The sequence below is a fragment of the Brassica napus genome, chromosome A6 (assembly GCF_020379485.1).
Source record: "Brassica napus cultivar Da-Ae chromosome A6, Da-Ae, whole genome shotgun sequence".
NCBI lineage: Eukaryota > Viridiplantae > Streptophyta > Magnoliopsida > Brassicales > Brassicaceae > Brassica > Brassica napus.
In genome coordinates this window covers 27,206,947-27,226,585 of record NC_063439.1, presented here as the reverse complement: position 1 = coordinate 27,226,585, position 19,639 = coordinate 27,206,947, and the positions used below count along the sequence as shown (strand labels likewise).

The following is a 19,639-nucleotide window of genomic DNA, read 5'->3' as shown; positions in this document are numbered from 1 at the left end:
CAAACTTCTGGTAGAATTAAAAACAATTTCTCAAAAATTGTTAGAAATATCACCAATCAGAAAATATACTAACATTTAGGTTTAGGTTTTATTATTTTCAGTTTATTTTTTTAAAGAAATTAATGTTTTCTGCTGAATTCATTTCAGATGGAAAATAACATATTTTAAAATTTAAAGATAAATTTAGTTAAACAGTATTTTCGCTTAAACAAAAAATAGTATTCATATTTTATTTTCCAACTAACTAAATAGGTATACGGAATTTATTTTGGTTGCGACAGGGAAAATTAACAAATAATTCTGGCACATATTTTGGAATAGAAACGTATTTAAATGTTTGGTGGACAAAAGAGTGGTCCAAGTGAAAACGATCATATAAATAATATTGTTTTGGCGGACCACAGGTAGTCCACAATTTATAAAATTTACGTTTTTGTAATAGTAACCGAACATTTGATAATCTTACAATCGAGCTTTTGTCGTGTAATATGGAGTGTTGCAAGTTGCAACTCTCAAATCTTTGAGCATCTATTTTATGAAAAAAAAAACAATTTTCCACTTAAAAGAATTACAATAAATTAAAATATAGTAGAGAATCCTCTTCAGACAATCACTAAACGCCATTTGCGTAGCGTTTCCTCTTTTGATTCTCCTCCAACACGTCACTTCTCTCTCTCTCTCCAGACCAGAAAAGTCTTCAACTTTCACCGGAAAATTTCATCTTCCCTTTCTCCACCGGATGTTCACATGAACGACTACTTCCTCAACGAGTCAACACCCCCCGGAGACAACGCGTCGACGGCGATGGAAGCTTTCATCGGAACGAACCACTCATCTCTCTGGCCGCAACCACCTGTTCCCACTCCTTCACTCTCCCAATTCAACGAAGACACTCTCCAGCAACGTCTCCAAGCTCTAATCGAATCCGCCGGTGAAAAATGGACTTACGCGATCTTCTGGCAGATCTCGCACGACTTCGAATCTCCCGCCGGAGACAACGCGGTGGTCCTCGGATGGGGAGACGGGTATTACAAAGGAGAAGAAGATAAAGAGAAGAAGAAGAAAAGCTCCAACTCGAACCCGGCGGAGCAAGAGCATCGGAAGAGAGTCATCCGTGAGCTCAACTCGTTGATCTCCGGCGGAGGAGGAGGAGGAGTCGGAGTCTCCGATGAATCCAACGACGAGGAAGTTACCGATACAGAGTGGTTCTTCTTGGTCTCGATGACTCAGAGCTTCGCGAACGGCGTTGGACTTCCCGGGGAATCTTTCCTAAACTCCCGCGTGATTTGGTTATCCGGGTCGGGTGCTTTAACCGGGTCGGGTTGTGAACGGGCGAATCAAGGTCAGATATACGGGTTGCAGACGATGGTGTGTATTGCTGCTGAAAACGGCGTCGTTGAGCTTGGTTCGTCTGAAGCGATAAGTCAAAGCTCAGATCTGATGGATAAAGTCAACAGTCTGTTTAATTCGAGCAACGGTAACGGTGGAGAAGCTTCTTCTTGGGGGTTTGGTCTGAATCCCGACCAAGGAGAGAACGATCCAGCTCTGTGGATTACTGAACCGGCAATCGAACCGGTTCAATCCGGTTCTCATAAGCTTGAGAAGAACGAGAGCTCGGTTGAGAACCCTAGAAAAAACCCTCAGAACCCGTTTCTTGTGGAGCAAGATTTCAACTTTCAAGCTGGGTCGTCGAAGATGATGAAACCGAGCGAAACTCTGAGCTTCACGGCGGAGGAGGGCAACAAGAGGAGGTCTCCGGTGTCCAAAGGGAGTAACAACGAAGAAGGGATGCTGTCTTTCAGCACCGTGGTTCGATCCACCGCGAAATCCGGCGAGAGTGATCATTCTGATCTGGAAGCGTCGGTGGTTAAGGAAGCAATTGTGGTTGAACCGGAGAAGAAACCGAGGAAACGTGGGAGAAAACCGGCTAACGGAAGAGAGGAGCCATTGAACCATGTGGAAGCAGAGAGGCAGAGAAGGGAGAAGCTAAACCAGAGATTCTACTCTTTGAGAGCTGTGGTTCCCAACGTGTCGAAAATGGACAAAGCTTCTCTTCTTGGAGACGCCATTTCGTATATCAACGAGCTGAAGTCGAAGCTGCAGCAAGCGGAGTCTGAGAAAGAAGAGATTCAGAAGCAGCTTGATGGGATGAGCAAGGAAGGAAACGGTAAAAGCGGCGCGTCCAGGGCGGTTAAAGAACGCAGATCGTCGTATCAAGATTCGGCGAGTTCTGTAGAAATGGAGATTGATGTGAAGATCATAGGTTGGGATGTGATGATTCGTGTACAATGCAGCAAGAAGAATCATCCTGGTTCAAGATTCATGGACGCGCTTAAGGAACTGGATTTGGAAGTGAATCACGCTAGTTTATCTGTGGTGAATGATTTGATGATTCAACAAGCTACTGTGAAGATGGGGAGCCAGTTCTTCAATCATGATCAGCTCAGGGCTGCTTTAATGTTGAAAGTTGGAGGAGACAATTGAACAAAGTCGAACATCTTTAAGAGATAAAAAGGGATCGAACGTAGAGGGTAATGTATGATCTTTTGGCTCTTTGTAAATTAGTAACTAGTCATTGTGCCTCACCAGCTTCATGTTGTTGTTCATTAGGACAAGCATGTTTAGTTCTTAGTTTTAGTGTTTTCATAAGTGTTAAAACAAGATCTCCAATGGTACACAAAAAAATTATATATATTTTACTCTAAAGTAGAGTAACTCTATTATAATGTTGGATTTGTTCAAATTGTTCAGTTTCTCTATAATATAGTTACTTTGTAATAGAGTTAAATATAAAGTAATGTTATTTTTTAAATAATAGAGTAAAATATAGAGTAAAAAAAAACAACATTATTCTATATTTCACTATATTATAGAGTAAATTTATTATAAAGTGAACCATTAAAGCAAATTCAAACTCAATTTCAGAGTAAAACATAAAGATAATTTTTGTGTGCCATTGAAGATACTCTAAATGAGATGAAAGTTGGAGACCAGCGCGAGAGGGTAGTAAAATAATAAATCTGTGGTTGTACTTGTATGTATATTATATGTATGGAGTAAAGATTAAGTGAAAGTTGGAGACCAGCGCGAGAGGATAGTATTGTCGGTTGTCGGATCGTCTTTGTAATCTTTTTCATAATTGTAATAACATAATAAATCAGCGTTAAAAATAAAATAAAATACATAAACTATTTTGGATCTCCGTTTAACTTATGTACTAATTTTCATTGTCTATTAAAACACACAAACTTTTGAAATTCACAGATTTTACATATCGTTATAGACGGCGTTAACTATATTTAACAGAAGTGTTGACGAAGTTTGTGTTTAATTAAACATGTGTTTAAATTGTGAAAAGAAAATTCTTTTAAAATACACTAATTAATTTTTATTTGCTAATAATATACACAAACTATTTTGGATCCCCGTTTGATACACGAACTAATTTTTATTTTTCATTTAATATACAAACTTTTGGAATTTGCATATTTTACACATTGCTTTAGATGACGTCGACTATGTTTAACAGAAGATGGCGTTAGTTTGAATTAAACAAGTAGTTAAACTGCAAAAATTAAGCACGCTCACCTTCAGCCAAAACCTCTCAAATCGATTGAGCCCTAATTCAAGCTAGTTTCAATTCGAATTTGGCACCCTAATCTGTTCCAACTTCTTTTATTCTCCAAACTATGTTCCTTTTCTTCTTCTTCGCTTTGATTTTCCTTTATATCTCTTGGAAGTGAAGTCGATTTCCATGTCGTGAAAAGAAGAAGAAAACTAGGTAATTTTAAACGAGTTTCTGCTTTTAGAATTAGTTTAGTGTTATGTATTTATAATTCTTATTATTCGCTTTGATTGTAATGATAATGATTCAATCAAGGTTAATTTACACTATGATAAATAAGTTTAGTGTTATGAATTAAGCTGTATATATATATATATATATATATATTCTTTCTACTATGATCAATATATTTGAAATTTCATCAACAAAAATTTTACACTATGGAAGCGTAATGAAAAGAAAGCTAACAATATAATCTATCAGGAGGATTTTAAGAAATTTACCCTTCACAGTTTAACCACATGTTTAATTAAACGCTAACAACATTTTAATTTCTATTAAACATAGTTGACATCGTCTAAATCATGTTAAACAAAGTTGATGTAGTCTCAATCGATGTGTAAAATATGCAAATTTCAAAAGCCTGAATATTTAATGGAAAACAAAAATTAGTTCGTGTGTTAAACGGGTATCCAAAATAGTTAGTGTATTTTATTAGCAAATAAAAACTAGTTCATGTATTTTTAAGGATTTTATTTTCACAATTTAAACACGTGTTTAATTAAATACTAATGTCGTCATCACTTCCGTTAAATATAGTTAACGCCGTCTAAAAAAAATCTTTCCAAATCCACTACAGATATTTGTTTTTCAAATCACACTTAAGTTAGTATTCTGAAAACGAGTTATGTAAATATATTTTAATCAATTAAAACTATTCAAATATAATTTAATAATTTGATATCATATCTCTTTTCTATCCAAATCAATGTTGAAGAAATTACTAGGCTGGTAACTAGGCCTTTTATAAAGGATTAGCGACTACTAGTTTTATGCGTGATTTTTTTATACATATTTTATGTTTATATGAGATATTTTAGTTTTTAGTTTAATTATAAAAGTATTGTAATGAATTATCAAAAATGGATATGCAAAAACAAAAAAAAATAATACAAATTTGAAGATTTAAACTAACATTACTGCTTAACTTAACATATTCAGACTGATTTAGATTAATTTTAAACGATTTAGAATAATTTAAATTGGATTTTAGGAAAATCGTTTCGGCTAAGGCCGAGTTCCACCTATACAGGCGCCTAAACGCATTTACCGATTTTTAGAACCTTGATCAAAATTATTAATTTTATGGTAAGAACATTATAATAATATTAAATAATTAATTCAAAATATATGATGTGATATGAACCGTATATTGTTAAAGACTTAGAGCATCTCTAACAACTTCCTATCTCCTCATTATTTTAGGGGTTTAGCATTCTAACAGCCTATTATCCCCTCCAATTTTAAGAGAATGAATAGTATACCCTCGCTTTGTTGGAAATCTGCTACGACCCTCGATGAAAAGTGAAATTGAACCTTTGTCGGAAATCCAACATAGTCGAATACGAAACACTACTCTAAAGACTAAAAGCTGCACCAGAAAGACACAACCGGAGCGAGAGCCACAACCACAAAGTAAGATTAAACCTTGGATATGAAGAAATTGCGCGAGAAGAGTTGTATGAACATATGCAGGGCAAAGGATCCCTCTCCGGCGCCAGCAAGAAGACTAACCATCGAAGAGGCGAAGATCTTTAGATGGAAAACTTGGCGATCGAGAAGAGACTTGAGAGAAAACTAGGATTCTGTGAGTAAATCAAATATTCGGTTAAAAAGATTTTGTTTTAATTCTATGCATATTTTTTGTGCAACAATTCTATGCATTATATGTCTATTATACGGTCATGCGTAGAATACAACCGAATGGGCCTATTTGGCTAAGGTCACACTCCGCTTTACGTTTAGTCGCCCGATTAATTAGCTAGTCGGATTCTTTTTTCTTTTTGAAAAAGGTTGGTAGTGATCAACTGATCATGGAGATCTGATAATTCATGTTATGTCATTGAGAAAAATCATCAAACTTCTGATTCTATTTCTTTAGTGATATTATCATTTTGACAAGTGGTTTTGACCTCTGAATCACGAATACTGTTGTTGCAGCGGGATAAAGAGGATTCAAGTACATTCTTTTCATATTAGTATATGAAGATCTTGATGAATGAAAGATTGTTATTTATCAGAATCTATATAATAGTTAAAAAATACAATGTTTTTTTCTTGTAAGATGTTTCTTGAGATTATTTAGTAAATATTATTAATCCAGATGTTAAATAATACACTTTTATAGATTTCATTTTGGAATCACCGAAAAAACCAAATCAATACTAAGTAGTTGAACCAAAACGTTGTTCTCATTAACAATCGGAGATTTCGTCTCAAATTCTTTGAATCCATCTTCACAGGTGACAGGACCATCCATTGCAGTAGACAGAGCAGAATTAACGCTTTTGTAATCGCCCAGATCGACGAATTTCAAAGTATCGTTCAAAGAATCATTAGCATCATCATAAAGTTCGAGACAAGCACGTAAAGGTACCTCAACACCATGTGTCAGGTTCTTCTTGAGAATCTCCTCAGCGATCCTTTTCACGTTAGTTGATTTGGATGCAGCGTTCTTCGTTATTGCTATGATCAATTCTTTGAGACTAGTTGCATTTTTGCTTTGCGGGTCATTTTCAAGATATTGAACACATATGTCATAATTGAGATCTGGATCTGTGGTTGTCGCTTTCTTGCAACAATTTTGGATCAGAGTTTGCGCGGTGGCTAAACAATTGAGGAAGAGAAAGAACACAACAAAAGAAAAGATAAATTTCATTATTTTATTTGTTTCTTTGAAAAACAGAAGAATGAGAACTTATTGTTAAAGAAAATGTAAACTGGATCAAAATTTTATGCAGCTAAACTAATATGTCATTTACCAAAAAAAGAAAGAAATATTTCCATAGGATATTCACTTTCATTTTTAGTAAAAAATATTTTATTTTTATTTCATAATATTGGTCAACATTTAATGTTTGATTTCCAACTTTTCATATATGCAAGTAAAATTTAGTCAATTCCATTAGATATGTTTCCATATCATATTTACATGATTGAAATTTAGAATCTATTCAATTTACCATTATGCCACTTTCATTAATATTTTAATTTTTGAAATTTTAGATAGTATGGCAAGAAAGCTTTGAGCAACTCTAGGGCTACAATTTGGAAAACAAAAACCTGAAGCACAGCAACCCAAAAATGAATCTGAACCTAACAAAATCCGATATAAATACTCGAATGATTATAGTTAATTTAAATTATATTATGTCTTGATAGTTATTTTGTAGAATTTAAATTCAGTTACAATATTCTGATAACTAATACTTCCTCCGTTTCAATTAAATTTCGTTGTACAGAAATTTTTTCGTTTCAAAATAAGTATCGTTTTATGATTTTAATACAAAATTTATTAATAGATTCTTTCGTTATTTTTCTACTAGTTATCTCCCGTGCGAAGGACGTTGTTTGTGTAAGAGAGTTGAAGAGAGCTCATTAAGCTTCACTAAAGCCTTATCAAAATCAATGCCACAAAGTTCTGTTTGTGTTTGCGTTCTTGAGTTAAAAGCCTTTTTTTTTGTTATCAACATAAGTTTTTGTTGAGTTTAAATCTGATTGAGCTGTTGTCTTTGGCTCAAGTGTTGTATGTTTTTATTAGACTATATCTTTTTTAATTATTTGGATTGCAAAAAAATTCGTGAATCATTTTGCCAAATTATACAAGTGACGTGATATACAACTAACTTTTCTTCTAAACAACACCATTGTAACCTAATTTAATTTAAGAAAAACACCACTTCACAGTACTGAAAACAAAACCAATCAACTTAAACAAATAATATCACATTGTAGTAAAGCAATTCATAATTGTGTATAATAAAGAGAGAAAACCAAATAAAAACACAACCAGAGTTCGAATCGTCATTGCCGGAGCTGGAGTCGTCATCACCGGAGCTCGAATCATCATCACCGTAGCTCAAATCATCATCGCCGGAACTCCTTATGTTTTATGGGGAAAAAGTCACAAGAATCGCTTTCTTCTCACTTTCTCTATCGTTTTTTTCATGTAAAATAAGAAATGAAGAAAAAAATGCGGGTCCATGTAATCTCGTATGACCCGTTTTGGTCCATCCAACAAAAGATCCAGTCTGGCAAAAACCCGTCTCGTGAGGCCCGCAAATTTACGGGCGTAGAAAACTTCGTCCCAATACAGTACCGCGACAGTCCTTTACAGGCCAGGCCCGCGGTCCAGATCTATGATTGCCATCTCTAGTAATAATGTCACCAATAAAAATTAAGTCTTTTAACAATCTTTTATTTTCCTTTTATTAAAAACTAAATTTTTAACTTCATTTTACATTCGTAATTCAATTATATCTCATATTTTCTCTGTTTGTTGCACTTTGGATTTGTTCGTTTGATGATAAAAGGTATCAACAACTGAATTATTACTTTTGGTATAGTTTTATAGAATAATGTGATGTTTTGCTTGCAATCTAATATTTAATTATGTATTTCTACGTAAAAATGTGTATTTTAACGTAGCATCTTATCAATATTGTTCTCATATTTTTATTTATCTGATAGTTATTTATTAAAGTTTAATAGATTTAACTAAGTAATCACAAACATAAGAATTATAATATAAAATATGTATACTTTTGAATTTAAGTTTGAGGTTTTGTTTTTGGTGAAGAACATTTTAAATTTCAAATATGGAATTTTGTAGACTTAAAAATAAAATGTTTTTTTGGAGATATCCTAAGTTCATTCTATAGGATTTCCCAACAACATGTACAGTTGGCATACTATCTATTTATGTTATTCAACTGGAAATGTATCGAAGTTATTATTGTCCAGAAAATTATGGTTTAACAACAAAACAAAATGAAACTAAGGAAAAACAAACAACAAAGGTTATCTTTAATTTGCATATTTGAATATATGTTACTCGACTTGAAAGTCAAGGAAATCATCACTGCAACTGGCCTAACTTTCGCACTACGTAATTTCGAAAAAGCAATGCGGATTTGACGTGCTGATTTTGCTTTAAACAGGCACGAAGATAATAGCGTCGTGTCATAATTAGGAATTCATTCTGATATTATATGAATTCTTCAGAACCAAAGAAGAATATAGGCAGCTATATAATTATCTTGGTTCGAACTCCGCTGGCCACACGGATATGAGCTATTGCTTTCGGCTCATTTGAATGCCCAGGAGAGGGTCTATCCGTGGGCTGTACCTCCACCCGGGGGTTAGATCTGTGTCTTTAATAGATCCGGGTTTAACCCTTTTCTTTTACAAAAAAAAAGCTATATAATTATCTGAAAACTAAAATATTAAACATTAACACGGGCTCTAGATACAAACGAATCAAATGCCCTTATGCTATTGACTAGAAAAAGAAAAAAAATCTCAGATACTTTCAGATACTCTTCCTCTGAATTCTATTTTATTTTGATTAATTTTTAATTCAAAATCTGATTAAAATTTTAATATACCTCTAATAAATGCATGGTCTTGATCATGAAGAAGATATTCGCTTGTGGAAGGGAAAGGTCGAGGTTTATCAACCGGTTTTCAGTACTAAGCACACTTGGCACCTAGTTCGAACGGTAGCAATTAAGAAACAATGGTATGGAGTAGTCTCGTTCCCCCTGGCGACACCAAAATACTCCATACACACCTGGCTCGCTGTGCAAGATCGTCTTGCTACTTGCGATAGATTGGTTAAGTGGTACGCTCAGGTTGAAACAGCTTGCTTGCTATGTAATCACACTATGGAGACTCGGAATCACTTATTTTTCGAGTGTTCTTATTATGAGGAGATTTGGAGAGGTTTAGCAGGAAGGATTATGGGAGCCAGATACACCAATAATTGGGACAGTCTGGTTCTCCTTTTAGCTGCTGGAGATTGGGATTGGGATAAGATTACTTGCTTCATACTTCGGTATCTGTTGTAGGCAGTGGTTTACTTGGTTTGGAGGGAGAGAAACCGTAGGAAGCATGGGGAGCATCACCAACCTGCCAGTAGTTTGCAGCATATGAATGATAAAATCATTCGTAATAGGATCTCCACAATTCAACATACCGGAAGAAAAAGATATGAAGGAGCAATGTCAGTCTAGTTTGCTTACCACACAAGTTAATCAGATTACTCAAGTGTAAATTCAGTTTTTTTAGCCATTTTTGGTAGAAGTCAAGCTGCACTCCTTGTAACAACGTTTTTGGATTGAATAAATTTGACATTCATTCAAAAAAAAATGCACTTATTTACATGCTATGCCATTTAACTTAATTTTCCTTACTATCTCTACAGAGTGTGATTGGTAGTGACTGTAGGTACTAGTCATAGCCCTATTTATTTATACAACACTAAATCACAGCAATCATGCTTTAATAAAAAAATCAAAATAACATCTTGAAATAACGTACAACTGTACAAGTGCTCTGTAGAGCCAAAAATCCAGAGCATTTTTTGGAGCTTTCTATAAAATTCTAAAGCAATAAAATCTATAGCCACAACAAAAAGTTTACAAATTTTTTCTTCAGTAAAATTTTTAAAGTCACAGTCATTACCAATCGGACCCATAGATCTTTCTTTCATTTTTCATTTTCATTTTTTTCCTCTTCTCTTTTTTCTCTCTTCTCTTTCATTCTTCGATCCAAATCTCTTGTTTTTCGATTTTTTTTATTATGAATTCTATGTTTTTCCTTATGTTTTTCTCTTGTTCTTCAACATATATATTCTTCTTTGAATCTCTTTTATTCTTTTATGAATTCGATCTGTTTTCTTCTTTTTTTTCTGTTTTAGTGGTCTTTCTTCGCGATTTAAGATTTTTCTACGATTTCCTCATTTTTTTATTTGATTTTCTCTTTTAGATCTGGCATGTTACAGTATATATAAAAACTGTAAAAGAAATTTTTTAACCTAAAAACAAAGTTTTACAAAGTTATACAGTCATTCAAGTATAACTTTGTATAACTGTAGAACTTGATTAAACTAGGTACAAAGTTTTACAAAGTTGTACCTCGACAATGGTACAACTTAGTAAAACTTTGTGCCTAGTTATACTAAGATGTACAATCGTTTAAGTACAACTTGATAAAATTGTAAAACTTGTAAATTGTAAAATTGTAAAACTTGGTAAAATTTAGAGTTTGGTAAAATGGTAAAACTAGGTGAAATTTGACCTCGATTACTGAGATATAAAAATTTGAAATTGTAAATTTGATTCAGAGGGAAAAATAAGAGCAAAATCAAAATTGTCTTATTTCATTAAATATAAGAGTATGAAAAAAAAACTTTTTTGGTTCTTTGAGATTATTTCTCCAGCGAGACTGATGAATGTATATTTTTTTAAAAAATCTTTGCAATAAACAAATTTATGTTATTGACACTAGTACTCAACTTGTTGATATGTTTAATCCACTTGTTCGTTATTGAATAACTATAAGATTAAGATTGTAAAAGTAAAAAAATTAAAAGAAATATATGAAGGGATGAGAGCAAGAAAGTCAAGAAAGCCATACTTTCCTTTGTTTTTATCTTTAAAGCCTCTTTGGTTTGTTCTTCTTTCTTTTGCAAATCTTCATTTCTCCGGTCAAATTCTGAAAACGCGTAAGCTCTCTTTCTCGTTAAAAGGTTTAAAAACCCCTATGATTTCTCTTGTCTTAGAGACTTTCTTTGTTCAAATCTGTGTTCCAGAAACTGTGATTACCTAATAGATTAAGGCTTTGTGGGTTCTCTGCTAATCTCTCTCTAAGAATATTTTTATTCTGTTCTTGTTAGTTTGTTTCAGGTTTAATAATGGATGATCACAATAATGATAATCATCATCATCATCATCTAGGTGTGAATAAGATGGGAAAAAACATCCGTAAAGAGCCATCAAACCAGCAAAATCAACAACAAAATCCTCAAGCTTTGGTTTATAACATTAACAAGACCGATTTCAGATCCATTGTTCAACAGTTAACCGGACTCGGCTCAGCTTCTTCTGTCAATCCTCCACAGTCAACAAACTCAAACCCACCAAAACCTCCAAATTCACGGTTGGTCAAAGTTAGACCAGCTCCTTTGACTCAAGTAAACCGCCCTCCACCTCCACATCCAGTTCAATCGAATCCAATGGCCTCTGAACCGGTTCAACCTATTAACCAATTATCAATCAACCCGGCCGAATCTCCAATCTCGGCTTATATGCGTTACCTGATCGAATCAAGCCCGGTTGGAAACCAACCTCAACCACACAACCAAAACCCGGTTCAGCCATCAACTGGTTTGTTTCCTTTATAGAATCACAGGCTCAAGAACACAAAGTATTATCTCAAACTCAAACTCTTTATTAATCTCAATGCTTAAGAAACTCTCTCAAAACTTAAGCTCTCAAATTCTAACAACTCATAAGTTATGCAACACTTTGCATCTCCTTATATATAACTCAAACTTTCCTAAACTCATTAGGAATCATAAATAGATATTTTCCTAATCTATAACTCAATAGAATTAGGTAACTTGTATCTCAAGTTATTTCAAGCTTATCTCAACATTCTCCCCCTTAAGCTTGAACTTCTCATTTGACAAATCCTCAATGCCTATCAAATCTCTCAGCTCCTTGAATTTGATTCTACCAAGTGACTTTGTTAGTATATCAGCTTTCTGCACATTTCCCGGAACATGCTCTACTTCAACTTGCTCGTTTTCCACACACTCTCGGATGAAGTGGAACCTCCTATGTATGTGTTTACTACGTCCATGAAACACAGGGTTCTTTGTAAGCGCGATTGCAGACTTGTTATCCACTCGAATTGTTACTTTCCTGCACGTTTCTCCAATGATCTCGCCTAAGCACTCCTGAAGCCAGATGGCTTGTTTTGCTGCTTCTGTGGCTGCCATAAACTCTGCTTCACACGATGAGAGTGCAACGATCTCTTGTTTCTGAGAACACCATGTTATTGGATTTTTCTTAAGATAGAACACATGGCCCGTGGTGCTCCTCCCATCATCTTCATCGACATTATGAGACGCGTCGCTGTAACCAATCAATTCTAGTTCTTTTTCTCGAGTATAAGAGAGACCGAGACAAGAGGTTCCGCGCAAGTACCGCAGTACCTGCTTTAAAGCTGCACCATGTGACTCCTTTGGTTCATGCATATATCGACTCAAAACTCCCACACTATAGGCCAGGTCTGGTCGGGTGTGAAGTAAATATCGGAGACATCCTATGCTTCTTCTATACTCTGTTTCATTAATGCTCTTCTCTTCTTGCGCTTTTGATAACTTGACGTTTATATCCATTGGTATATGGGTTGAGTTGCACGACGCCATTCCGCATTCTTCAAGGATCTTTGTTGCATATCTATCTTGTTTAAGCATGATTCCCTCTTTGTGTTGATGTACTTCGATACCGAGGTAATATGTAAGCTTACCAAGGTCGCTCATCTCAAATTTCATCGCCATCTCTTTCTTAAACTCGTTGATCGATTGTAGAGAGACGCCAGTGACGAGTAAATCGTCGACATACACTACTACGACCAGAAGTCCCCGCTTCTCTTCCTTCCTATACACGGAAGGTTCCTTACAGCACCTCTGAAACCTCAACTCGCAGAGAATCTTGTTAAGCTTGGCGTTCCATGCTCGAGGCGCTTGTCGCAGTCCATAGAGAGCCTTCTTTAACTTGTACACTTTGCCTTCCTTTCCTGGAGATACAAAACCTTCTGGCTGTGTAACATATACTTCTTCTTTTAGCTCACCATGTAGGAAAGCCGTTTTTACATCTAGATGATGTATTTCCCAACCCAAAGATGCTGCAATGGCTATGACTAGTCGGATTGTCTCCATACGAGCCACAGGCGCGAATACTTCGTCGTAGTCAATACCATGTCTCTGAACGTAGCCCTTTGCTACCAACCGTGACTTATACTTGTTTATGCTACCATCCGCGTTTCGTTTAATCTTGAAAATCCACTTTAAGCCTATAGGCTTTACTCCCGTAGGAAGATCAACCAATACCCATGTATTGTTCTTCTCGATAGATAAAAGCTCTTCTTTGCACGCGTCGATCCACACCTTCAGTTCCTTAGCTTCATCAAACGTCCATGGTTCGTCATTAACAGCCATCAAGAGACGCTCATGCTCATACTCCACGAGTAGGATATAGTCGTCTAGGTAGGTAGGCTTTGCTCTGTTTCTTGTTGATCTCCTCAACTCTGTTTGATCCTCACTCTCTTCCCCATTAGAACCTTCGTACTCATCATCTGTATCTCCATCGCTTATAGCTATAGTACCCACATCATGCTGCTTAGCCTTTTCTTCATCACCCGTAATACGCAAGTCAACCTTAAATGTTTCGGAGTTCTCATCTTCCCTCTCTTCTGTTTTACTCCAGTTCCACCCCTGGCTCTCATCAAACGTGACATCACGGCTCACTACGATCTTCCCTTTTATAGGGTCGTACAAACGGTAGGCCTTAGAGCCGGGTTCTGTACCCATATGTATCAATACTCTCGACCTATCATCCAACTTCCTCCTCCCGGCCACTTCAGTTCGAACATAGCTAATGCACCCAAAAATCCTAAGGTGCGATAGGTTTGGCTTCTTCTCTCGTAGCATCTCGTATGGAGTCTTGCCAAGTAACGATCTTGTGGCAAGTCTATTGATCAGATAGGTAGAGTGTCGTACCGCTTCTCCCCACATTAAATTAGGTACGTTCCTATGCTTTAGAATGCTCCTGGTCATCTCCATAAGTGTTCGGTTGCGTCGCTCTACCACTCCGTTCTGTTGAGGAGAGTATGGTGCTGTTAAGTGTCTCCTAATTCCGTGTGTGTCGCAGTAGTTCTGAAAATCTCGAGATGTGAACTCTCCTCCACGGTCTGTTCGTAATGTTTGTATCGCAGTCTTTGTTTCTTGCTCAGCAAGTGTCTTGAATTTTTTAAATTTCTCCAATGCCTCACTCTTTTCATTCAATAACACTGTCCACATGTATCTCGAGTAATCGTCTATTAGCACCAATACGTATCGTTTATGAGCCGGTGTGGGTGGGGTTATCGGTCCACATAAATCACCGTGTATGAGCTCGAGAGGTTTCACGGCTCGATACGAGGTTTCCTTTGGGAATGGTTGTCTTGTTTGTTTCCCACGTAGACATGACACACACGTCTCTTTGTTCACTGTGATGTCCGGTAAGCCCTCGACTAGTCTCTTATTAATCATCGTCTTCATTGTCTCGTGATTGACGTGACCAAGCCTCGCATGCCATCTTGATGACTCAGTCGTTGCTTTTAGGCTTAAACATTGAATGTTTTCGGCCTGAAGAGTGACTTTATACAGCCGGTTCCTTGATCTAGTTGTCTTGACCATCAGTTTTCCGCTGCGATCAAACAGTAACAGCTGATCGCCCTTCATCCTTACTTCACAGCCACTTTCTGTGGCTTGTCCAAGACTGACAATGTTACTCTTTAGGCCTGGTATGTAATACACATTGCTTAAGATTTTCTTCTCCCCTCCTTTGAATATGAAGCGCACTGAACCCTTTCCTCGTATATCTATTCTTGAATCATCTCCGAACCGAACCTTCCCAGTGATTGTCTCATCCACGGTGTCGAAGAGCAATCTGTTACCACTCATGTGGTTACTCGCGCCGTTATCAAGGTACCAGACGTTCTTGGTGTCGGAATCTGCCTCAAATTCACTCGGTTTTACCCTTTGCTCATTCAAGTAAACCACCTCATGCATCATCAATTCATCAGCTTCTTGAGTATCATCATCTTTCTTTTCAACAGTCTCCTGAAGTTTAAGTAGTCTATCTGGACAATCAGCTACAAAGTGGCCAACTTTATCACATCGGTAACAGGTGATGTGGGAAGCATCTCGTTCTTGATTATATGCACCGTATTGGTAAGATCCAAAACGGCCACGTCCTCTCCCTCTCCAGTTAGAACGGCCTCCCCGTCCACGGAAACGACCTCCATAGTTGCCCTCACGGCCTCTGCCTCTGCCACCGTAGCCTTCTTGTTGATTCTCCATATTTGCATACATTAATTTGCTTTGGTCATTGTGTTGCTCATCTTCTTCATCGCAAATCCTCTCCTCATATGCTTTCAACCTACCAATGATGTCTTCGAAGCTTGTAGTATTTAGGTTAAGAACTTGTTCCAGTGAAGCTACAATGTGAATGTATTTTCTCCGGGGCAAGCTCTTTAAGAACTTCTTTACTAGCTTTGATTCCTCAATTATCTCACCGAGAGATGCGGATTTAGATGAAATCTCTGATAACTTTCCGACAAAGGTATCTATTGTATCTTCATCCTTCATCTTTAACCTATCAAATTCAGCCATTAACGTTTGCAATCTTGCCTCTCTTACTCTTTCAGCTCCGACATGTCTTGCTTTGATCGCATCCCAAACTGCTTTTGCTGTGTCAAGATCTCCGACTTGCAATGTCAATGCCTCGGGGATGGATTGAAATAAGAGTGCAATGGCTACATCGTTTTTCTCCTCATCCTTATTGCCGGGATCAATAGATTCCCATACCTTATTCACCTTTAGGGCAATCTTCATCCGCATTGCCCAAACCGTATAATTTGTAGAGGTAAGCATTGGGAATTTGATAGAGGACGACCCATTCTTCTTGTTACTCGTCTCGGATTCTTCTTTGATGTCTGTCATCTGGCTCTGATACCAAATATAGAATCACAGGCTCAAGAACACAAAGTATTATCTCAAACTCAAACTCTTTATTAATCTCAATGCTTAAGAAACTCTCTCAAAACTTAAGCTCTCAAATTCTAACAACTCATAAGTTATGCAACACTTTGCATCTCCTTATATATAACTCAAACTTTCCTAAACTCATTAGGAATCATAAATAGATATTTTCCTAATCTATAACTCAATAGAATTAGGTAACTTGTATCTCAAGTTATTTCAAGCTTATCTCAACATCCTTCACAACAAACCGGTCCTAATCCAATGTTATTCCAGTATCCAGTTTCGCAGTTTGTTTTGTCTCCGACGCCAAGATCGCCGTTTCCATTATTATCACCCAATTTCGCGTTTTCACCGCGGTTTTTAGGCGGTAACGAGTCTCTACCTCCGCCATCACCAGGCTTTTTCTTCCCTTTGCTCAGTCCATTATGGAAAAATCAATAGCTTAATAGTAGTGTGTATAAATATAGTCTTGTAAACACAATGTAACATGTATTAGGAAGACAATTGCTCATTTCGATTTATGTATTGGATAATTGGAGTGTTGAGTTTGGATTTAATGCTTGAAAATCAACATTTATATGTTGTTTATCTTATAATATATATAGGGGATACCTTACTAATATATTCTTGACCATTGTCTATTATGTTTGCAACTTACGAAATAATATAGTTGATCAGCTATACAAGACGTCTACGAAACTTGACGACAAACGACAAGGCTATCAAATTTTATAAGCTAGCAATATATATAATATCAAAGTATAAACTCAAATGATAATTATAATAACGATACCAACAAAAAAAAACTAGATAAATTACTATAGACTTACGTTAAAATTTTTGTTACATGTATGTATTAAGGCCTAGAATAGAGAAGTATGGACAAGATAAATTCATGTTTTTTTTAAAGGCTATATTCATGTTTTCGTGAAAATTTATACTATATTGCCTACCTCACCAATTCACCTCTTTCTATGCATATTCTCATTGAATAATAAAGCTCTGAATAGAAATTGAATCAAATGATGTAACCAAAACAAATATGGAGTGGACAAATACTATCAGTTTTTATTAATATGTTTACTATTTTATCTCCATCAAATATGTTCTGCACCATTTCTATATACCAAATACTTAGAAGAGTCTCGAGAGATATTATTTCACCCAAAATAATGATAAAAACAAAAACATAAAAGAGTGAATAAAAATTAAAAGGTTTCGGAAAATAAATGTTCAAAAATCTTCACACAACTGCCATCTATTTAGTGGTACAAATTCTTACAAATATTTTAAATTTTATTATTCCGAAAGTTAGATTATGATTTGTATTCAATAGAGTAAAGTGGTGAAAAAAGTGAATTTGGAAGGAAAGAAAAAAAAACAAAATTGAGAGAGAAACTTTTTTTATTTGATGTAGAGTAACCTATTTTTCTATTTTTGTTTTTTTTTAAGAATAAATAAGCTAAAACATATTTTACCATTGGTGAAAACTAGAGTAACTGTGTATAAATTTGTTTTACTCTACTACAATAATGCTAAGAATACCATTTATGCATATTCTTAGTTTTTTTTGTAATTGAAGAAGGTTAAATCCGGATCTATTAAAGAAACAAATCTAACTCTTGTGTGGAGGTACATCTCACATATAAACTATTCTCTAGACATTCATATAGACCGAAAGCAATAGTTCATATTCGCATGGCAAAGGAGGAACAAACTTCGGGGTCACCGTATCGAGCTTCCCTTCCACCGCGTGGTTACACACTTCTCTTGGTTTTGAGAAGCTAAACCATAATATCGCTTTGTTGGGTTAGAAAGATTGCCAAAATAGTACAACAACTACCATAAAAGTTTACAAAATGGATTTAGAAAAGAAAAAAACAGTAAACAAAAATTGGATGATAGATTTTTCAAACTTTAGGTACCCCAATCCTACTCATAGTTAAACAAAAGAAGGTTGATGTTAATCATTAAAGTCGTGGTGCTAGAAAATCCTATCATCTAAGAGCATCTCCAACCCTTCCCTATATTTGCCTCTAAATGCTATAATAGAGTAAAATCAGCTCCAACCCACCCCTATTTCTTCCCCTAAAATAGAGATTGCTATTTTTTCCTCTATATTTAGAGGAAAAAATAGCATTCCTCTATAATAGAGGCAAACTTTTTTATTTACAAAGTAGTCCTTAAACTTTTTATGATTGTAACTAAAATACTTGTGTATGAAGAAATACAATTCTTACAATATAAAATCACACCTTTTTGTTTACATACTAATTATTAATTTTTATAACTATAGTTATAATTAAAATAAAAATACTATTATTTATTTAAAAGTCAATTATAATTAAAATAAAATAAAAAAGTTATTATTTTATTTAAAAGTCAAAGACTTTTTATTTAAATATTAATGAATACAACATATTAAAACAACTTAATACTCCAAATAAAAAATATTTTGCAGCACAACAAGAAGCATGTAGAAAAGATGTAGAACATGCATTCGGAGTTTTACAATCACGTTTTGCGATTGTGAAAGGCATGTACGTTTTTGGAAAAAAAAGTACTACATAATATAATGACTACGTGTATAATTTTACATAATATGATTATTGAGGACGAGCGTGATCTCGATGCACCGATTGGAATTGAAAGAGAAGCTCCACCTCCGGAAGTCCAAATACCATATAATGAAGATAACTGATTCCAAGAGTTTCTAAGTCGATTCAGAAAAATCAAAGATAAAGAAGCTTATTTCTCACTTCGGAATGCATTAATTGATCATTTATGAGAAACATTTAGTAATAATGATTGTTAGATAATGGTACTTTGTTTTATTTTTTTGTCTAATGTCTTTTTTAATAAAATGTTTAATTTAAATAATATTGCAATTTTATGAAAAAATTTCAAAAAATATAATGAATGGGTTAATTTTCAACATTTACAAGTTAGAGGTGTAAAATGTAAAATTAAAAAAAGAATCTTCCAAGAATATTCCTTTTTAGAGGAAAAAATAGAGGAATACATTGGAGAGAAACTCACCTCTATTATAGAGTTCTTCTATTATAGAGGAAAAAATAGAGAAATACATTGGAGATGGTCTAACTGGTTCACACTTCACAGACATCATATCATTAAAGTCTGGGCCCTTTGATTTACACTTTTTATCAATAAAATTTATATTTCACTTTCTGACTTTC

At 35.1% G+C, this 19,639-nt stretch overlaps 4 protein-coding genes across 4 annotated transcripts; 3 read left to right on the top strand and 1 right to left on the bottom strand.

Annotated features, from left to right (window-relative positions):
• The first annotated feature begins 452 nt into the window (after positions 1–452).
• LOC106376956 (transcription factor MYC3-like) lies at positions 453–2,743 on the top strand. Its single transcript, XM_022716831.2, has one exon. It carries the CDS (start codon positions 748–750, stop codon positions 2,482–2,484), a length of 1,737 nt encoding a protein of 578 aa, XP_022572552.2. The 5' UTR covers positions 453–747; the 3' UTR covers positions 2,485–2,743.
• A 3,173-nt stretch (positions 2,744–5,916) lies between these two features.
• Positions 5,917–6,560, bottom strand: LOC106400441 (pectinesterase inhibitor 12). Its single transcript, XM_013840799.3, has one exon. It carries the CDS (start codon positions 6,501–6,503, stop codon positions 5,976–5,978), a length of 528 nt encoding a protein of 175 aa, XP_013696253.1. The 5' UTR covers positions 6,504–6,560; the 3' UTR covers positions 5,917–5,975.
• A 2,680-nt stretch (positions 6,561–9,240) lies between these two features.
• LOC111199054 lies at positions 9,241–9,693 on the top strand. Its single transcript, XM_022688514.1, has one exon. The coding sequence runs from the start codon at positions 9,241–9,243 to the stop codon at positions 9,691–9,693; it is 453 nt and encodes a 150-aa protein (XP_022544235.1).
• A 1,513-nt stretch (positions 9,694–11,206) lies between these two features.
• Positions 11,207–12,029, top strand: LOC106397180 (protein HAIKU1). Its single transcript, XM_013837751.3, has 2 exons — positions 11,207–11,351; positions 11,533–12,029. The coding sequence occupies exons 1-2, from the start codon at positions 11,234–11,236 to the stop codon at positions 12,027–12,029; spliced, it is 615 nt and encodes a 204-aa protein (XP_013693205.2). The 5' UTR covers positions 11,207–11,233.
• The last annotated feature ends 7,610 nt before the right edge of the window (positions 12,030–19,639 follow it).

Excerpts from the sequence above, each read along its gene's own strand:
- LOC106376956 (XM_022716831.2), top strand. The coding sequence starts at position 748 with ATGAACGACTACTTCCTCAACGAGTCAACACCCCCCGGAGACAACGCG.
- LOC106400441 (XM_013840799.3), bottom strand. The coding sequence starts at position 6,503 with ATGAAATTTATCTTTTCTTTTGTTGTGTTCTTTCTCTTCCTCAATTGT.
- LOC111199054 (XM_022688514.1), top strand. The coding sequence starts at position 9,241 with ATGCATGGTCTTGATCATGAAGAAGATATTCGCTTGTGGAAGGGAAAG.
- LOC106397180 (XM_013837751.3), top strand. The coding sequence starts at position 11,234 with ATGAGAGCAAGAAAGTCAAGAAAGCCATACTTTCCTTTGTTTTTATCT. Across the intron at positions 11,352-11,532 it reads CGGTCAAATTCTGAAAACGC|GTTTAATAATGGATGATCAC; the intron begins GTAAGCTCTCTT and ends AGTTTGTTTCAG.